The sequence below is a fragment of the Lissotriton vulgaris genome, chromosome 2_1, assembly GCF_964263255.1.
Source record: "Lissotriton vulgaris chromosome 2_1, aLisVul1.2, whole genome shotgun sequence".
Taxonomy (NCBI): Eukaryota; Metazoa; Chordata; class Amphibia; order Caudata; family Salamandridae; genus Lissotriton; species Lissotriton vulgaris.
Genome location: NC_141687.1, coordinates 401,087,622 through 401,107,801, shown reverse-complemented (window position 1 = coordinate 401,107,801; position 20,180 = coordinate 401,087,622). Strand labels below are relative to the sequence as shown.

The 20,180-nt window shown below is 48.4% G+C and overlaps 1 protein-coding gene across 1 annotated transcript in view; it reads right to left on the bottom strand.

Annotated features, from left to right (window-relative positions):
• Positions 1-16,749, bottom strand: part of FAM117B (family with sequence similarity 117 member B) — a 211,972-nt gene extending 195,223 nt beyond the window's left edge. The window contains exon 1 of the mRNA XM_086955267.1: positions 16,006-16,749. Within this exon, the coding sequence (XP_086811393.1) occupies positions 16,006-16,507 (502 nt within the window). The 5' untranslated portion in view covers positions 16,508-16,749. The remainder of the gene's footprint in view (positions 1-16,005) is intronic.
• Between the last annotated feature and the right edge of the window lie 3,431 nt (positions 16,750-20,180).

Sequence of the window (20,180 nt, the reverse complement as noted above, 5' to 3'; positions counted from 1 at the left end):
ACTTTGAACTGCACTAGGCATAGCTTAAGCTTAATCGCTACCTCTCTGGGGTGCATTAAAACCATTTCCGAGTCGATGTCTTCCAGTGCTATAGTTGATCCCTCAAATTTGCTTCTAAGTGGAGATAGTGTATCGGGAATGTTGTTAATTATTGTTTTGTATGTCCAGGACACCGCGTTTTCCGGTATTTCTACCTGCAACAGGCGGCCTTCTAATGCTGCATATTCACGGATGTCTTATGTCAGGTTTTTGCACACTCCAGGCATGCTGGAGTTGCATGTATCTGTATTATTGCTTATTGGACACACTGTACTCCTTTTGGAGCTCTGTGAAGGTTATAAGTTCTCCTTTCTGCATTATGTCCCCGGTCGTTGCTTCCCAAATGCATGTGGAGAAGTGTGGCTCACGGTGTAGAGCAGGCAGACCCGGAAGCTGAGGTCAGACCCGGGACCAGGGTTCAATTCCCGACGCGGCAGGGTCTTGAGCTCAAATGTCCAGGGACTCTATAATTCTCGCTTCGGTGCCTGCTCTAATCATGGGTTCTCACTCTGCAACTCTGGGCATTAAGCTTGCTTAATCTCCACAATGGCCCCCTGCGGCGGGATGCCTGGCTTTCACCTTGGGGATGCCCTGTAGGGGCTATCTCTCAGGGAAAAAAGCCAGGACGGGTTCCCAAGGCAAGCGCCAGGAAACCTCCGGGTAGCTGTGCGCTCAATAAATGCAATAATAATAATAATAATCCCAGTCCTTGAAGCCCTGCAGTGTCGCTAATCAGGCAGTCACTTACCCTCCCATAGCGGTGTAGATTTTCTTAATTTCTTTTCCCATTTCATCTGTTTTTCCACCCCTTTCCAGGCTTCAATCACCCTCTGTGTTGCCGGTAATAGACTTCGTGTTCCAGATCCTCCATATATGTAATGTAGGTAGGAGTGCTTCTGGAATTGTGTTCGCTCTAGAATGTATGTAGGGTGGTCCCCAGGTGCATGTCCCCATTATTGATAACAACAAGGTGGGCTGCCCTATCATAGGCTAGTATGTCTGAGAGGGAGATAGCCCCGCAGAATTGAATGAGCTCCAGGGTTTTAAGTGCTATTCGCGGGTGGCCACCGTCCCATAGGAGAGTACGCACTTCGTCCGCGATAGCCTTAAAAACTGTACCTGGGATTTCGTGGTTTGTGTTTTGGAGGATAAAAGCCGTTTGGGGAGCGTGATCATTTTGTACATAGCAGCCCTGCATAGCAGTGTCAGAGGGAGATCTCTCCATCTGGCCTCTGGCAACGTCTTCTCGGAATTCCTGTAGGGCCCGTTTAATGCTATGTGTGAGGCAGTCCGCTTCATTCGTTGAGATACATAAGCCTAAGTATTTGAAGACCTCTGTGGCAATATGTAGATGTTCCAGTACGGCGTACCTAGCTGTGGTACTTCCAATAGGGTAGAGGCTGGACTTCCCCCCAATTGATGTTATATCCTGCGAATATGCCAAACTCCTCAACCAAATTAAATATGAGAGGTAACTGTGTCCGGATTGGAAATATACAGTAGAATATCGTCCGCATAGAGAGAGATCCGTTCATCTATCATGCACCCCTTGGAGTCCTGAAATCCCTTAATTTCTGGATGAGCCCTAATTCTATGTCAGGACTGGAGGCGAGGATTATGCCTTCTTTCTTCACTTTATTAAACAGCAGCGAAGATATATAAAGACTACATTTCCCATGCAACAATGGGGAAAGGGTAGTCAAAAATGATGGCAACAACCAATCGCAGAACATAATCAGTGTCCAATCAGGGCCAAGACAGGTCTCTATAGTCCCTCAACAGTGTCCTCTCTTCCTCTTTCTTCGCTGCTACGCAGCAAGTTAAGTACTCTTCAGTGTTTTACCTGTTTTGTGCTTAATTGTTTCCTACGTTAAAGATTGATTGTTATTTCTGATGCGCGGCTTTGCGCAATTGTACTGGGCTTTTGACCGCGATTGCGCTCATATTTGTTAAGTCTGTGTAAATTGTACCTGGTGCTCTGGTGGGCGGTCGCGGGCGGCTTTGTGCCGTGGTTGTGCAGTCGTGTGTGGGAGCGCCTTCGTGTGCGTTTCTTTCGCGTTTGTTTTTCGGTGTTTGGAACCCAGTCAGCGTGTGGGCTACGCTGTCGGGGTTGGGCCGCGGGCACGGTCTTCCGCCCCTACGCGTTTTGGCACTGGTGTGTGCTGGGCCTCCCACCGCCAGAGGGCGTGGGAGGCGATGCGGCGCGACGCGACTTTGATCTCTGTGGTGGAGCACTCAAATGTCGCGCGCGCACCGTTACCAGCCTAAGGTCTGAGGGAAGACGCCGGTGTCGGTGTATTTCGGCGGCTTGGGGGTGCTTTGCCCAGCCGTTTTCTGGCAGTGCCCACGCTCTTGCCTCGCCCAGAACAATCATTCAGGCAGAGCTGTATCCTACTACCTGAAACGCCTATTAAGGTCTTGTATTTCTGAGGGCACTGCAGGGACATTACCCAGACCTGTTTCCCTGTCCCAGGGGATCTACTACTTGTTGTCCAGCGCTGTCCCTGGGCTAGAAACCCTTCCAGAGTTTGCGTTGCTGCGCATTGTGTGATTCTTTGGGCTGCCACCCAGCTCGCTATATCCTCGCCTTTCCAGGCCAACAATCTCCTCATTAGTGGCATTGTCCGTTCAGGGGTCAGCATGGAATACTGTGAGGATGATGATTATCAAGAGGAGGAGGAGGACGCCTTAGCGGGTTTGCCTTGGGGGGATGCTTTCTATGAGGCAGTGGATACTTCCATCAATAAGGCTATTAACCAGGCAATCGCCCCTCTCGAGGATCGGCTGTCGTGCCAGATTACGCAGGCTCTCTCGAAGATTTCCCAGCAGATCGCTTCCCCAGGTTCCCAGGTACCTTCTACCTCTGCTCAGGACCCCCTTAACCCCCCACCACCCAAAAAGCACTGCGACGCGGGGGGGGGGGGTGGGATGCTTTTGATCGCCTTAGACAGGCCTTTATGGCTAGTCGCCCGGTTGTCCCGGCTAAGGTTCCCCCTACTCCTGATGCTGGTCCGTCCATGCCAGTGGCCTCTCCTCCACAACCTCTTCTGGGGACTTCGCAGGACCCCCCTCTTACCGCGGACATGTTGGACCCTAATGATACTGTCCACCCGCGTTCCTCAGAATGTACCCCCGCAGACAAGGTTGCGGCTTATGTGGCGGCACATATTCGGTGCCCCTTGGAGAAAGAGGCACGTAACTGCCTTCGAGCGGAATGCCCCCGCCCTACGTTGGAGGGCAAGGTGGCCCTAACTCCGGATATTGACACGCGGATGGGTACCTTCCTTCAGAAGTTTATGAGAGACCCCAGGAAGGGGTTGGACAGATCCTGGTGAGCCTGCCAGGATAAACTTTTGGACGCCCTGGGCCTCATCACGAAAATTCTGGATATGGCGGAGGAAGCGAAGGAGTCTGGCTCGATCATTTCCCCCGAAACCCTTTCGGGTTGGGCACAACGAGTGGTCATCTTTCTGGGAAATGCGAATTGTGCTCGGTCTACCGAGCGCCGCCGGTCTCTGCTTATTAAAATTGACCCGAAGTTGGGGGACCTTGCTGACTCGGAGGCGGGCGCTGTCGCCCAAGGAGGCCTATTTGGCGAGCCCTTCGTCAAGGAGCTCGGTAAATTTGTGAACACTTTTACGTCCCTAGACCGGGCACAGTCCACCATCAAAAAAGTGTTGCCCCGTGTTTTTCGCGGGCCGGCCGAGGGAGGGGCCGCTCGGTCGGTCGTCAGCAACGCCAGAACAACCAAAGAGGCTCCCACCAGTACCAGGACCAGTCAAGCTTCGGCAATTTCACCACACCAGAGGGACGCGGGGTAAAGGCTGTGGATATCGCGGTGGAGCTGCAACCTCTAGCCCAGGTAAGACTTCTCTCTTTTTCCCCTCAAGACGTGAGCGGGCGCTTGGCTCATCATTTTCAAACCTGGCTGACCGTCACTCGGGATGCATGGGTGCTTTAGACCGTGAGGGGTTTTCAGGTAGAGTTCGAGGGGTCCCCGGTTCAACCGTTCCCCCCACGTCTTATTCAGTTTTCCGAGCAAGACTCTCGCCTGGTGGACGAGGAGGTTCGGTCTCTGCTCCAGAAGGGCGCAGTCGTGCTCACTTCCCGACAACCCCGGGGTTTTTTGAGCAATGTTTTCTTGGTCGACAAGACGGATGGTGGCAAGAGGCTGGGGATCAATCTGAGCGATTTCAATCAATGGCTGGTTTACCGCCACTTCAAAATGGAGGGGATCCATCGCCCCCGGGATATTCTCCGGCCCTCTGATTGGATGGTGAGGTTGCACCTCAAGGATGCGTACGTGGTGGTACCCATTTTTCAGTTCCGCTGGGGAGGACGCACTTACGAGTTCACGTCCCTCCCGTTCGGCCTGTCCTCGGCCCCTTGGTGTTTCACCAAGGTTCTCAAACCGGTGGTAGAGTTCCTCCGGTCCAGGGGGGTGCGGATGATCGTCTATCTAGACGACATTCTCTTAATGGCGTCCTGTCCCAGCCGCCTCTCCCAGCAACTGCAGATGGCGGTTTCCCTCATGCAAGATCTGGGATTTATAATCAACGAACAGAAATCCCTGTTGCAGCCAGTGCAGAGAATTACATTCTTGGGATTCGTCATAGACTCTACGCTCTATACTCTCAGTCTCCCGAGCCGAAAGGTGACCAAGATTCGTCACGAGCTTCGCCGGGTCCTTACCAAACAGCAAATCTCCCTGAGACAACTAGCTCGGGTGGTAGGTCTTTTGTCCTCCTCCATCCAGGCCATTTTTCCGGGCCCGCTCCACTATCGGGCCCTTCAGCGACTCAAAGGATTCTTCCTGCGCAAGGGGTTCCCTTACTCTCACTCTCGGGGACAGAGATTCTTCAGGTGCAACCACCACTTCGAGGGGTAAAATGGGATCTTGGAGGATAGGTAGACTCCCAGGAGTTGGGCACAGGGGGCCGTGGGGCGCGGGGTGCAGGGGTGTCTTTTGGCGTCGGGAAATCTTACCCTCAACTGGTCGCGGTTGGAGGGGTCCCTTGTTGTGAGGCTGCAGGCGTCGTCAGGGTCGTCGAGGAGGGTCCTTGGGCACTGGATTCGTGGTCACAATCGCTAGGGGGATGTCCTCGTGGTCTTTGTTCACTCAGGCACAGGCCAGGTTCGGCAGTTGCAGAGTGTGCTGGATTTGCGGTTCCTGGCTGACACCAGCGGTGTTGCCGTTTGAACAGAACCACTGCTCATGGGAGTCCCAGACTTTTAGATGAGCAAGGCAGGCAGGTCGTCCGGGGTTTTCGAGGTTGCTGTCTGCAGGAGACGCCGGGGTTTAGCAGGAGCAGGTTCAAAAATCAACAGGCCTGTAGGGCTGGGGCCAAGTCAGTTGGTGTCTTCCTCTTGTTAGCAGCTGCACGGCAGGTCTTCCTTCTTTTTCTTCTTTCTTGTTTTTAAATCGGGATCTGAGGAAGGAAGGTTCAGGGTGCCCCAAAATACTAAATTTAGGGACGTTACAGGTAGAGCAAGGGCAGGGACCAATGGGTCCCTGTCCTGGGGTGAGCACACCCCCTATCCTGCTCCTCTCCTGTGGGAGGGGGCAGGGGCGTAGCTCTGATTGGGCAGGACTCCCCATCCTCAAGATGGCAGTAGCCCGGAGTTGTGTTTCACTCCGCCTCTCCCACCTGAGGGGTGGAGTTGGCACAGGCTGGCACACCCCATTTCCTCACTTAGGGTTTCCCACCTGTCTTCCCGGCAGAGTGGGGGTCAGAACCGGTAGGGCCAGTTGCAGAGTACAGCAATTGGCCTGGGGAAGCTCACAAAAGGCTGCATGCCTTTGAAGCTTCCCCTGCCCATCCTGCGGGAGGCTTGGCACCTCGTCCCAGGATGTGCATTGTTTCAGGTCCCCGAGAGCGGCAAGCTCTCGACCCAGGGGTCCAGAAACATGCCTGGTGGTGGCAGCCTTGGTAGCCACGCAGTCAGGACACTGGGAGTTGGTTAGGTTTCAGGGGGCATCTCCAAGATGCCCTCTGTAGTGCATTTGGCATTACATCCCACACTGGCATCAGTGTGGGTTTAATGTGCTGACAAGTTTGATATCAAACTTGTCATTCTTCAGTGTAGCCATTATGGTGCTGTGGAGTTCGTAATAACAACCTCCCAGCACCATATACTCTTAATGGCATCACTGCACTTACAGTGCCCAGGAATGGCCCTGAGTACTTTAGGGGCACAGGGCTCATGCACTTGTGCCCACACCACTGGCATAGTGCACCCAGCTAGAGGGGGGACTGAGGTATGCCAGGGCAGTGTGTTTGTGGGCATGGCACACAGGTGTGCCATGTCTACACTCTGTTTAGTTCTGCACCGAGACACTCAGCCTGCAAAGGCAGTGTGTGTGTGTCAGGGTACAGGGCCCCAAGGGTGGCACAATAAGTACTGCAGCCCTAAGGGGTCTTCTCTGGTCACAGTGCCCCGGGTACGTAGGGTAACATTTACCAGGGCTGACCTGTGGGCAGAGTTGCCAATTGGGTTTAGGTTTCAACACAGTTTTAGGGAAGGAACACAGGCCCTGGGCACCTGATTGGCAGGAGCCCAGGGCACACTCAGTCAAAGCACATCAGCAATTCAGCAAAAAGTGGGGGCATACCTTGCAAGAAAGATGGCACTTTCTCACCAGAAACACCCGAAAATATGGAAGCGGTGGGCTGACTATCAGGGTTTGTATCTTGAACCTATCCCCCCACGCTACACAATGAAGATCTGCCATAAAGATCTAATGCTGGGTACTAATACCGAGAATAATTATACCTGTACTCGAATAGAACGATTGGAGGAGATTTTGAAGGTATACAGATTACCACATTAAAATCTGCGGAATACCCGACTCTGGAGTACCTTGGTGTCAAACTTACACTCAAAGACACCACGCCCATCAAATTTCACACCATCTACCATCCCCCCTGGTGGGCGTGCCCTCTTCGACCTAATAACGCATTTCTCCCTAACAGACACGAAAGACGTGTTCCTGGGTGACTTTAATATCCACTGGAACAACACAGAAGACACCACTGTCCAGAACCACACCAACCTGCTTGAAATAACCAACCTCAAATAACTCTGCAATGAACCAACATACACAAAAGGAGCAACTCTGGATGTGATTAGCACCAAAAATGAGCTGATCTCTCAGAGACCGATCCCTCCCATTAACTGGTCTGACCACCACCTCATATTGTTTAATATCGACTAACCTGTCAGATACCAACCAATACGATCTGACAAACCCAAGCACTGGATCAAGAACATCAATGAAGTTCCTACAGCTGAACTTGAATCCAAGATTCATACCCATTTACAGCTCCAGCCTACCACTATGATGAAGGTGTTGGATCAAGTAGCGCCACTCAAACAAACAATTGAGAGCTATCAAATCTAAAGCATGGTTCAACGTGGATCTCAATAACTAAAGACAACTCAGACTTGCAGAAAGGACTTGGAGACAAAACCCTTCGACATTGAACCTAGCGTTTCTTAGGTCTGCACAGTTGGAATGTAAAAAGCTAATTTTTAAAGAAAAGGCCTCATTCTTCGGCAGCCAACTAGACCAGGCCAAGAATAGTCCTAGAGAACTCTTCAACTTTGTTAAAAGTCAAACGAATGGCCCATCCCCACACAAAAGAGCCACCAATGATCGATGAGAAGAAATTTCCAGCTTCTTCACAGATAAAAGTCACAAAAATTGAGCAATCCTTCATCCAAACCTCCAATCTACCTTCAATCTTAACCTACCCCCCTATACTCACCCTTGACCAAGCAGAACTTAATCATACAAAGGACAACCAGGTCCGCTGCCAACTGAAAAAAAAATGATGCAAATTGGTCGGACTTCGAACTCATGACGGAAAATGAGGTCTTCAATATAATTGCGAGCTTAAAAGTATACCTCCCACACTATGGACCTTCTTCCATCCACAATAATACAAAAACGCAACCACATCATTGCCCCTTTCTGGACTAAAATCATCAACTCCTCTCTCACATCAGGCTGTATCCCAGACTCCCTCCAATTAAGACAAATCACACCCATACTCAAAAAACCAGGGGCCGACCCCAACGATCTCAACAACCTCAGACCCATCTCCAACCTCCCGTTCCTAGCCAAAACCTTGCAGAAGTGCATTCTCCAACAACTTAACAAACATATTGGTGATTTCAACCTCCTCAACACTTTTCAATCGGGAGTGAGGAAAGAGGTTAGCACTGAAACAGCCATGCACAATATTTCAGATGATATCTACAGAGCCATCATTTTTGACCTATCAGCGGCTTTCGAAACAATAAATCATCCAGCTTTACATCAGACTTTTAAAGGCCGTCTGGTATTAATGGTGTAGTACTTAAATGGTTCACTTCCTACCTTCAGCACAGTTCGCAACAAATTAAAATCAACTCCTGTCTCTGTAGGCCAAAACGAGACACACTTGGAGTCCCTCAAGGCTCTATCTTCTCACCATCCCTTTTCAATCTCTTCATGGAACCCCTTACAATCATTCTGAAACAAGGAGGAGTTAAATATCACCTATATGCTGACGACACAACTCTACTAAAAAATCAAATCACACAGTGACATCCGACACCTCAATGTCACACTAACCAAGATCCAATCTTGGTTTAACGCAACCCATTTAAAGATGAACCTGGACAAAACTGAATACTGTTCGCTCCAAAAAGTAACCACCTTCCCATCAAAGACTGGCACGAGAACCTTGAAGTCCTAAACTGCTCTCTCGTCCTATCTGATTCGGTTAAATACTAGGCATTACCCTGGACAAGAACTTATTGATGAAGGGCCACATAAAAAACTCTGCAAAAGGTGTGCTTTATTCACTAAAACACCTGAAGAAAATTAAACCTTTCATTCCCCCAGATGATTTTAAGACTATCGTACAATCCCTAGTGCTATCTAAACTGGTATACGGGAACGCCATCCTATCACGGATGCCAAAAGCTCACCTAGCCCCACTAAGGTCAGTCCTTAACATGGCAGCTCAACTCATAACTGCGGTAAAAAGGTTTGAACACATCACACCAACCTTCCACTCCTTCAACTGGCTTCCCATTGAAGGTAGACGGATCTACAAATCGGCCTGCATCACATACAAAACCCTTCACTCACTTTCCCCCTACTACCTAACCAGCAAACTGGTAAAAGCTGGAAGATCCAGAACTCTGAGAAGCTCCAACTCACTTCTTCTCAGCCCTCCGAAATTGAAAAGGAAAACCACTCAGTCAGTCAGTCAAAATACTTTATTTCGATAATTCAATATCATAAAAAGATGGTGAAGCATACTATACAATCAAATACACGTTAAAAAACAATTACAATTCATATATTTAAAAAGAGATATCCCACAGGTTTCATAAAATTGTTAAGAAGAATCATTTTACATAAATGTAACTACCATATTTACATACTATATTAAAAGACCAATATATACAGTGCAGAAAGTCCAACTTTATAAAAATTCAATCACTTACAATTTATCATTCTCTTGTTCTAACCCTAACAGCACCCACCAATTAACTAGCAACATGAAAAATAATCCTGGGGCTGTTAAGTAATTGCAGATATAGGAGGGCGGGCTTGACTTGAAGGAACCCTGCATCCTTAAGGATAGGAACAAGAAACTTGGTCCTTATTGCCGTGTAGTGACCACAAAACATCAGAAAATGCATTGTGTCCTGCGTCGAGAAATTATCGCAGGAACATGGTGGTGCCTGATCAGGACTACTCCATTCAGGAAAGTGACCTAAGTTCAAGTGAACCATATTAAAACGAAAACGTGTTAAAAGAAACCTGTGGAAAGAACGATTAACTAAAACAAGGTAAAGTTCAGGTCCTGGGGGATTAGCAACAATAAGGTTGGCCCTTACAGTGGGTTTTCTAAGCTCAACTTCCTCTCTGTTTAACATCAGTATTTGTAACATAGCCCCCTTTATTAGTGCTATGTCCTTACGAGTTATTTTGTCAGGTGAGAGAAAGAGCTCAGGTCTCCCTAACTTGTAAAAACCAATGTTTAACATAAGATAACCACTTAGTTTTATTTACATTGTCTAATAAGAGGCAATCTTTAATAATGACATGATTCAATGAGAGTTCATCATTCAGCCAGGTCTTCAACCAGGATATTAAGGGGGCCACTCTTATCGCGTCTGTAATAAAACCGCCCCCTAACTGAGTGGATCGTATAGGATGGGGTAGACTGTGGCACTGATAGGATAGTTCTCAAATTTATTTTAGTGACTTGTAAACAGTCTGTTACACTGTACCCCCAAATTGAGCACCCATAAGTGGCTACCGTCAGACATTTCGCTTTATAAATGTTTAACAAGGCCTTTATGGGCCTAGCCCCCAGTTTTCTACTAAAACCCATGATTGCCGAGGAGGTTCTAGCAAAGGCCGCATTTCTGTTTTTAATCTGCGGTCCCCAATTCCGCTTCTCCTCAAAGGTGATCCCCAGGTACGGGAATGTAGGGACTCTGCTAAGTTCCTCCTCACAACAGAGGAATGTTTTCAGGTTTGTCTTTATTTTACCCCTTCCCATAATCATGATTTGAGATTTTTTTACATTTATTTTAAGGTCCAGGGAGGTCATAAAAAGGCCAAAAGCATCCAACAAACGTTGAAGGCCGACACCGGTCCGCACTAGAAGGACAACGTCATCCGTATACAGGAGGACCGGTATACCAAGTTCCCCTATATGCGGTATGTCGGACGCGGCCTCCCTGAGCACGGGTTCAAGGGCGTTTATATAGACTGTAAACAGAAGTGGGGCCATAATACATCCCTGCCTGACCCCCCTTTCTGATTTAAAATGACTAGAACAATGCCCCTCTGCGTTCACCCTGACAGAGGCCAAAAGACCAGAATGTAGATCAGCTAAAAAGTTTACCAGGGCTGGGTCAAGACCTAAATCAATTATAATCAGCCAGAGTTTTGTTCGATTTACAAGGTCGAAGGCTGAGGACAGGTCCATAAACCCCAGGTATAGTGACCCATCCTTAGCCTTAGTATATTTATCCACCAGCAATTGTAAATTAAGGCACTGATCCAAATTTGCCACTTTTTGATCTGAATCCATATTGCATGTTCAACAGTATCCCTTTATCGTCAAGCCACTCCTGTAATTTGTGCAAAATTACCCGCCCCAAAATTTTAACAGAGGAGTTGATTAAAGAAATTGGTCGGTAACAGGCTGGGTCTACCCTGTTACCTTTTTTAAAGACTGGGACGATAATGGATTCTTCCAGGATGCTGGGATATTATCATGATTTAGTGCATTAAAAACCTTGCATAGGATCTTCGACCACAAATTTGGGGCGTATTTAAAAATGTCGGCAGGGACCCCATCAGGACCAGGTGCCTTATTTATCAAGGTCCGGTCTATCGCCCTTTCCACTTCTTGCACATCGAAAATAACACAAGAACCCTATTTTCTATAGGTGATGTCTATTAGAGGGTTCTGATGGGCAGTATTAGCGTATATGCTCCAAAATGTTTAATCCATGCATCATCAGGAATGTTAGACTCAAGGGGGCGATTTTCCTCATTTGAGAAAAGTGGCTGGTTTACTACTTCCCAGAACTGGGTACTATTTTTAAAGTCTTGGGATCAAGTAGCTTTAACCAAGCCTTCTCTTTTAGCTCGTTCTTCCTAGTTTGCATGGTGTTTTTATAACATACTCTTAACTTAGCTATTAGGGCACGGTCTTTTGGACTAGTCTTCAAGGCCCTGAGTAAATCAGCATGAGCCTTTGAGCACGAATGATCAAAGCATCTCTTCTCATGATGTTTGGAGGGCCCTTTTGCCCCAGTTAAACTATGGTTGATCTGTTTACAGATATTATCAAACGCCACAACTACTTGAGTGCTTAGTGCCCCCGAGCCGAGACAGATAGCTACGTCATCCTCCGCCCTAGCCAGAACGTCCTGAACAATAATTTCCGGATTAATATTCGACCACTTTAACCTACGGCTTTGGTCTGTAGGGGTCACATTTTGGCCACCCTTATGTAACAAAAATTTCATGGTTAAAAAATCCCTTGAAAATACCTCCACCACAACTGAGTTATGGTCACTAAAAACTGAGACCACTGTTTTATACCTTACCACTTTACCGAATATGTAACAGGACATGAAAATAAAAATCAATGATTGTGCCTTCATCAGATCCTTTAAAAGTAGGGACCCTAAATTCACCCTCACTGCATCCAGATTCATACAGATTCCATGCCGCCAAGAAATCCCGAAGTGCCTCCCCTCTTTTTGAATGTTCAAAATGCGTAACTGTTGAACAGGGCGGACCCTCTTCTACTGAGTTGGCACAAGGCTGGTTACAGGGGTGAATATTAAAGTCACCTAAGAGAATTATTTCAAAACAATTTACTTTAGTTCTGTAGACCGACAAAAAATTATCAAGATAAACCAGATTATGTCTGGTACTTTCATTAGCATTTGCATTATAAAAATTAATGAACAAAATGTTTGATGAATCGGGGGAATTCAATTCAACAATTAAACAATTTTGACAACCTGAATCAAGCTGGGTTAGCACTCCTTTTAAATCAAGTTTGAACAGGCTTAGTAAACCTCCTTTTGATCTACCTGCCACGCTACTTGTGGCTGGAATAGAAAAATGACTAAAACCATCTAAGGAAAAGCTGTTCGATGTGTCCCAGGTCTCCTGAAATGCCAAGATGTCAAACGATTTCAAAAAAAATCAATCCATATTTCGTTTTCACCTTTAGCCCTAATCCCGGCAATGTTCCAGGTCATAATTCTGCAGGACTGTGGATTAAGCCTTGAGTTGTTTACCAGTCAGTCATTTTCCTCCAGGGATGCCAAGGGCGCAAACCGATTACAGAGTGGAAGAATTTGTTCGGCTTGAAAATTTGGCCGGCACAAAGTGTAACAATAAGAGTCCGATGACAAAGAATTTTGATAACCAGGATGGGCACACAGGCCAGTGCCCTGCATAAAAGGAGATGGTAGTGGATTTCGTTGAACAACATAGGGTTTAGCGATGTTACTAAGGTAATTGTAGAAAAACCCAAGGGGGCGTGCACAAATAAAATCATCTGTAATTGGTAAAGAGGCCGCCCTCAGCAAAACAGTGGCTACATGCTGTGGGTGCCTAAAGTTTACAATAACGTAGTCCCCCTTGGTCGTTTTTCTAGAATTGCCTATCCAGCCCACTCTGCGTGTCAATATAATGTCATTTCGAAATGTAACAGGAAAACCACAGTATTTACTCAGCCATGCCAATACTTTATGGTTCAAGGAATCCATTGTTTCCCCCCTTGCATCATTTGACCGTAAGTCTACACCAGGGACATTTGTTAGCACTACTATGTATGGAGCGCAATCTGGTGATGGATTAACTAACGGTCTTTGCTTGCCTTCCCTCAACCCAAAATTATTCCCTGCAACAGTAGGGACCGAATTAGCCTTCAGAATAGGAGGATTAATGGGTTGAATACTCAAGGGCAGTGCAGATGTTAGTGCTGGCACAATGTTTGTTGCATTGTGACCCCCACTACCAGAGCTTGTGGCCCCCTCATTTACAGCAGTGCCCGTGTTAGTGTTCCTGTCTGCTTTGGATGAAGACAAATGTGCAGACAGGAGAACACCCAACCTAGAAACCTCCTTTGAGACCTGATCCATTTTGTCCCCAACCCCTTTACTGGGAACTGCAGAGCCCTTAGTTTCTTTAGAGCTGACATTAGATTTTTGAGGGTTTTTCTCTACGGTGGCCAGGTGGGAAGCTAAAAGGTTACCCAGTCCCGGATACCTCTTTTGTGACCTGTTCGACTCTGTCTGCCAATGGTCTGAACATAGTCTCCATTTTCAGTGCGAACATGTTAATCAGGGAGTCGAGTTGATCACTATTCAATTTAATCGTGCCCCCCTCATTTGGGCTATCCGGGAGGACTCCCCCTTCATCGTCCGGTGTGATGGCCACCTTCTTGGCTCTCTTATATCCTCCTCGTTTATTTTGTGACCCTCTACAGGCTCTCACTTTCCTTTGCGCCTGCCGTGGTACCGGGGAGGGTTCCGGGGATGCAATAAGCAAAAGGTTGAGTAGTGGGAGACAGGGAGTTATCTAGTAGCGCCACAGTAGGAGCTAGGCTAACAGATGTGTCTATATCTACATCTGTTTGAGTGGTTGGAGTCCCCCCTGGAGCTAGATCGCAGAACTCTTAATACTGAACCATTTGTAGGTGAAGCAGGTGGGCAGAAAAGGCCTAGAGACATGTGGCGTGCTGTGTTGATCTTGCTCACCACTTTTACCATGTAGTTATCTAGTGGGCCAGACAAAGAGGGCGTCTTGGAGGAATGCAGTTTAGCCATGACAGACCAACTCAGTTAACAGCCAATAAAACACAATCAGCAATTAACACTCACGGTTCATAAAAGTCCCAAAGGGAAGTCCTAAAGTCCGTGGCCCAGCCCGGACTCCTCTGGCCTCTGACGGCCGCAGACGGCCCCGCCCTTGTCCCGGGCTTCTCCCGGCGAGCGTCCCGCGGGACGAGAGACCGACGCTGTCTTTATGCGCCTCCTGGCGCTGCACAGGGCGTCACTGGTGGTGGGAGGGACCCATCGGAGCCAAGCCCGGCCGGGGACAGGCGGAGCTAAGCCCGGCCCTTTGCTGCGGCTCGGTGAACGCTGGAAACCGTCACAAACAACCCCACAGGACTCGATACCGGCGCTGCCTATATGCGCCTCCTGGCGCTGCACAGGGCGTCACTGGTGGTGGGAGGGACCCGGCGGAGCCAAGCCCGGCCGGGGACAGGCGGAGCTAAGCCCGACCCTTTGCTGCTGGTGCTGCGGCTCGGTGAACGCTGGAAACCGTCACAAACAACTTATCGATGAAGGGCCACATCAAAAACTCTGCAAAAGGTGTGCTTTATTCACTAAAACACCTGAAGAAAATTAAACCTTTCATTCCCCCGGATGATTTTAAGACTATCGTACAATCCCTAGTGCTATCTAAAATGGAATACGGGAACGCCATCCTATCACGGATGCCAAAAGCTCACCTAGCCCCACTAAGGTCAGTCCTTAACATGGCAGCTCAACTCATAACTGCGGTAAAAAGGTTTGAACACATCACACCAACCCTCCACTCCTTCAACTGGCTTTCCATTGAAGGTAGACGTATCTACAAATAGGCCTGCATCACATACAAAATCCTTCACTCACTTTCCCCCTACTACCTAACCAGCAAACTGGTAAAAGCTGGAAGATCCAGAACTCTGAGAAGCTCCAACTCACTTCTTCTCAGCCCTCCGAAATTGAAAAGGAAAACCACTCAATCCTGACCCTTTTCTGGTAACGTACCCAGGATGGGGAACTCACTCCCTATATACCTCAGATGCAACCCCTCCTTCCCCTGCTTCAAAAGGGACCTGAAACTCCTTCTCCTCAAGAAATACTTTACCATCCAAGTCAACGAACCTAGACTTCAATAGCCAAGCTGACTCCCTGCTCACTTGCCCATCAAGGATAGGTGGTTATTTGACTGTTTCAACATCCCGAGCTTCCTCCCTCCCGTTCACTGAATGCCTAATTATAATGGTTTGCTTATATCTTTATGCAGCCTTATGTCCTGCTATGTAATGCAACTTGTTTCCCTTGTATATGTAAAGCGTTCTGATACCCATGGGACGAGCTACCACTATATAAAACACACACACATATATATATGTGTGTGTATATATATATATATATATATATATATATATATATATATATATACATACATATACATACACATACACACACGTACACACACATATAATATATATACACACACACGTACGTGTGGAATTGCAACATATGAAAGCTGATAGATTTCGGCACGCAGTCGCTCATGTGGCGAAGGCTACATGCGCGGCTCCACCCCTCAATAGCCCTCTTGACCCCGGTTTACACACCTACCTTTGCAGACAGGGGAGCTGGGGCTCTTTCTCTCCGGGGAGCTCCTATGTTCGGGAGAGCGCCTCTGGTTCCAATTCTTGCCTGTGGGAGGCGCTGAAACCGGAACGGGGGATGGGTCGACAGGCCACAGGTGGACGGGAGAAGAGCAGGGAGACAGCGACGGGTGATGCTGTTGCCCCCGTGGGGGGCTCCCACGCGCACTCCCGGTGGGACCGGCCCGTGCAGCGGCGTTGGCGGTCTGCGTGCCCACAGTGGGGCTTCCTCGCGATGATGTGGAGGGCAGGTGGTGGCGCGTTGCGGAAGGACTGGTGCTGCGAGGAGGGGCGGTACGCGTGGGGCTTCCCCCTGGGTGCAAGAGTAGAGTCGGCGGGGTGGGCGGAGGGTGCCGGAGCTGGAAAGGGACCGTAGCCCTCATGGGCTGTAAGCGGCTCCCTGCAGCCGGGGCTCCTCCCCCCGCCGTGGCCGGGGTTGGGGAACCGTTTTTCCTCACACGTTGAGACATATTCAATGGGAGGATCGGTGGTTCCCAGCACGAGTGTAGGGGGGTGGCGGTGTACTGGGTGCCCCCCCGCACACGTCACGCACCGAACAGCAGCCTCTATAGAGTCCCGTTGCCAACGCAAGGCCTCCGCTCGGTGACGTCACTTAAGCAGCGGTACCCACTCGTGCTCTGTGTTCCACTACTACCACCACGACGCTTCGCTCTCCTTTCTTGATGCCACCCGCTGCCGCTCCGTCAACAATAGTGCCAACTCGTGGCCCGCCCATCGACGTCTGCCACTGGTCTGACGCCCCCGGCAGCTCGTACCGGCGTCCTCAGTGATTGGCCAGATCTCTTTGACGGATGGCTGGCAGTGTAAGGGGGGTTAATCTTAAAGGGACAGACTCCAACAACACAAGAGAAACGGCCTATATGTTCATTGATGACTTGGTGTCACCCTATCATCTTTTGTGGATTGTAGAGGGAGGGGTGCGAGGTAGACTTCATGGGGATCTTCCGTGAGGCTGTTGCTATGGTAGGAGGGATCTGTCCACCAGAGTATTTACCTGTCAGTGTGTGTTTGTGCAAATAGATAAACGAGTGTTTATTTGGAGAAACATGGTCCTCTGTGTGTGTTTGGATCTGTTTAGGGTAAACTGTAGGTGTATGTATGGACACACAGAAATACGCGTGTTTAAATATTGCTTGGGATGTAATCCATCTGTTTTACAGCAACACATTCTCTGCTGGGATTTTTTTCCATTTTTTTCAGTGCTAAATCAAGCAATGCAAATCCATTTTTGCCCAGGTTAAACTATAACTGTGTGGCTAATTATAGACATAGTTTCGCAACCCAAGAAGGAGATTTACAAACGAAATCAGGGATATTTGATTTCTCCCTTACCTTGATTTGGAGTTGGGGACGTTTTAGTAGCAAGAAAGCAAAAAAATACATTTTTTGCTTACAAATTGAGAGCCTTCAGGTTAAATCGTAAGCTTTGGCATGGATGGACGTAGGCTGCTACAGTCGTGCCTGTAGGGCATGTTGTGCAGAGAAATCGGAGGGCGTTCGAGCGCCTCACACTTACTCAAATTAAAATACTTGAAATGTACAGAGAAACATGATAGACAAACTGTCTTGTACTTTTGACGCAAGTTATATGAGGCTCTGTTTTTTCATCCTGACGAAGAAGCCTTGCACTTATAAACATGTTGACATACACAAGAGGGTTGCACATTAACGCAGGAAATCTCCGACCCACACTTTTAACAGTGCCAGCTCAAGGGAATATTAAAGTTACTAGTCCACAAGAGCCAGGCCCTTTTTAAATACGCTTTTTCACTCACCCCTGACTCTTCTTCTCACCAATTCCTACACCACACATAGTACTGAAGATCAGTGCCCCCGTGTAGTCGTAGGTCGTAGCACCCCGTCTCGCAGCGGGACCAGAAGACCCCGATGATGAAGCATGACACCAAGCGCCCTTTGGTGTGTGAGGGGTATTTAAGCAAACCCTGTGTGCTTTCAACCAATGAAGGAAAGACACTAAAAACCTGTAAGAACACCCTTTTCTTGAAGACACCCATTTGAAGGTGGATCCTTGTGTTTTGAACTGATCTTTAGAGGAGGACGTATCCACCTCCAGTGCCCTTCATGAAAACTACCTCTTCACTCCCTCTCTTGTTTTTTGTGCCCTTAGAGATGGCCAGAATCTACTAGAATTACTTGGGAGTATTCAAAGGTAAAGAGTTGTGAAATTAATTGGAAGTTTATTTAGATGGCTTTCTGTTAGACACAGCAGTTTTGGGCTGGTTGAGACTAATCAAAGCCAGTCAGAATCCACTGTTCCAAATAGGAGGAGTACAATACACTTGTCCGATAACCTGTGCTCGCCCTCTCTGTAGCCTGGCACTGAGCAGTCGGGCTTATCCTCAGGGCTCAAGTGTAATGTATTGGCACAATATCCCTCTCACAACACACTGTGTTTGCCACAAAAGACTCCACACTGTATGTATAAAAAACACTTGTCTTTATATTACAAACACGCTCTGAGATCAAAACAAGATACACATTGTATATACATCTTACAGTAATACACAATTGTAAAACTTCTCTATTGAAATTAAATCGAAACATACATTGGATATACACTTTACAGTTACATGCAATCCGCAGACTTTCCAATTGCAGAGAAGGTCAAACAGTTACTAGTCTCTATCTACGCCTTGTGGCCCAGCCCCTCGGTCTCTCAACCCTACCAAACAACGATACATGTTGGCCCGGCTGGTGCCCTGTTGACTAGACAGTACCACCCAGGTGCGTAACACAGGCCCCTGCGGTGTGGGGGGGCCTCAAGCTCTAAGAGGCCCCCTCAACACTGCACTCTAGCTGGAGAGCTCCTGATTGAGCCTGAAGGGGGCCCCTTGACGTACTGTGTAGGGAGGCCCCCTCAGTTTTCGTTACGCCAGTGGTGCTACCTAAACACGGAACAAATCAGTTACTTAGGTTTGTCCATCCAGATTAGACCTCCAGGTTTAGGATGGCACCAGCATGAGTGCAGGATCGCTATCTCCCCCGTAAACAAAAGTTTGTGACCCAGGAAGCTGGCACACTCCCACATCGAGAGAAATGTTTTCCCCTCAAGCGAAGGTATGAGCTGTCGTAGAACCCGACAGTCAGCTGCAGGTGACCACAAGGCACATGAAACCCCTCGGGTCTCATCTCGATGTTTTCCAAAACAGTATCCCGAGGCGTGGGTCCAGGAAGAGGGAGCCAGTGACCTTGGACAGAGGCCGCAATGTCAGGCACTGTCGTACTCCCGATCTGGAGGCCAAAGACAGTCTCAGCTTCCTGCTCAGGTTCCCTAAACACACCACATGCTCTTGCAGCACAAGCAAGTACAGGTTCCCTTGGTTGCAAGCACAGGTACCTTGCACTCTGCAAACTTCCCCCACACTCCTCAATCCCCTCACACCCCGGCATGTCAGATGGCTGCTGGTCTTTGCGCACACACTCCTCTTACACAGCAAGATGATGGTGTATGTCAGGACGGTCGTTGCCCCAACTACAATCACTTCCACCTGTCTCCGCCGCACCCAGTGCAGTCCTTACGATCATGTGGAGACAGTGAGATCCTTTGTGTCCCTGGGATCTCGTGGACTGTAGGCCAGCTCACCAGCCCATGGAGAGAATTTCAAGACCAAGGCCACAACAGTTGGCACTAGCTGGAGGCCAGCAACATCCAGGCAAAATCCACCAAGTGATAGTCCCCCTAATGGAGCACAACAAGCTGCAAGCCACCACAAGTCTGCAGATAGTCCAGTTCCAGCCCCTCCTGCCTCTATGATTTCTCATGACAGTGTCCCAGTATTGAACTGGAGTAGTATGGTTCCAACTCCAAAAGTGCCTCTACTTTCGGAGGCTGAAGCCCCAATAGTTATACCCACCATGGTCTTTGAAGATATGATCAGTTCAAAAGGATACCTTTGAAATGTACAGGCCCTCCCTAAATGTTGTCCTCTCTGCAATCCTACCATAGGAGGTTTGTTCACAATCTTCAGTGGGGCAAAGAACCTGCCCCTTGGAATGCAGGTGCCAGTTCTATCCCACGTACACACAATAGAAAGGCCCCTCAGAGTCAGAGGTCCGCAGTTTCCTGTGAACCCGTAGTTTATGGCCCTCTAACAGGAATGC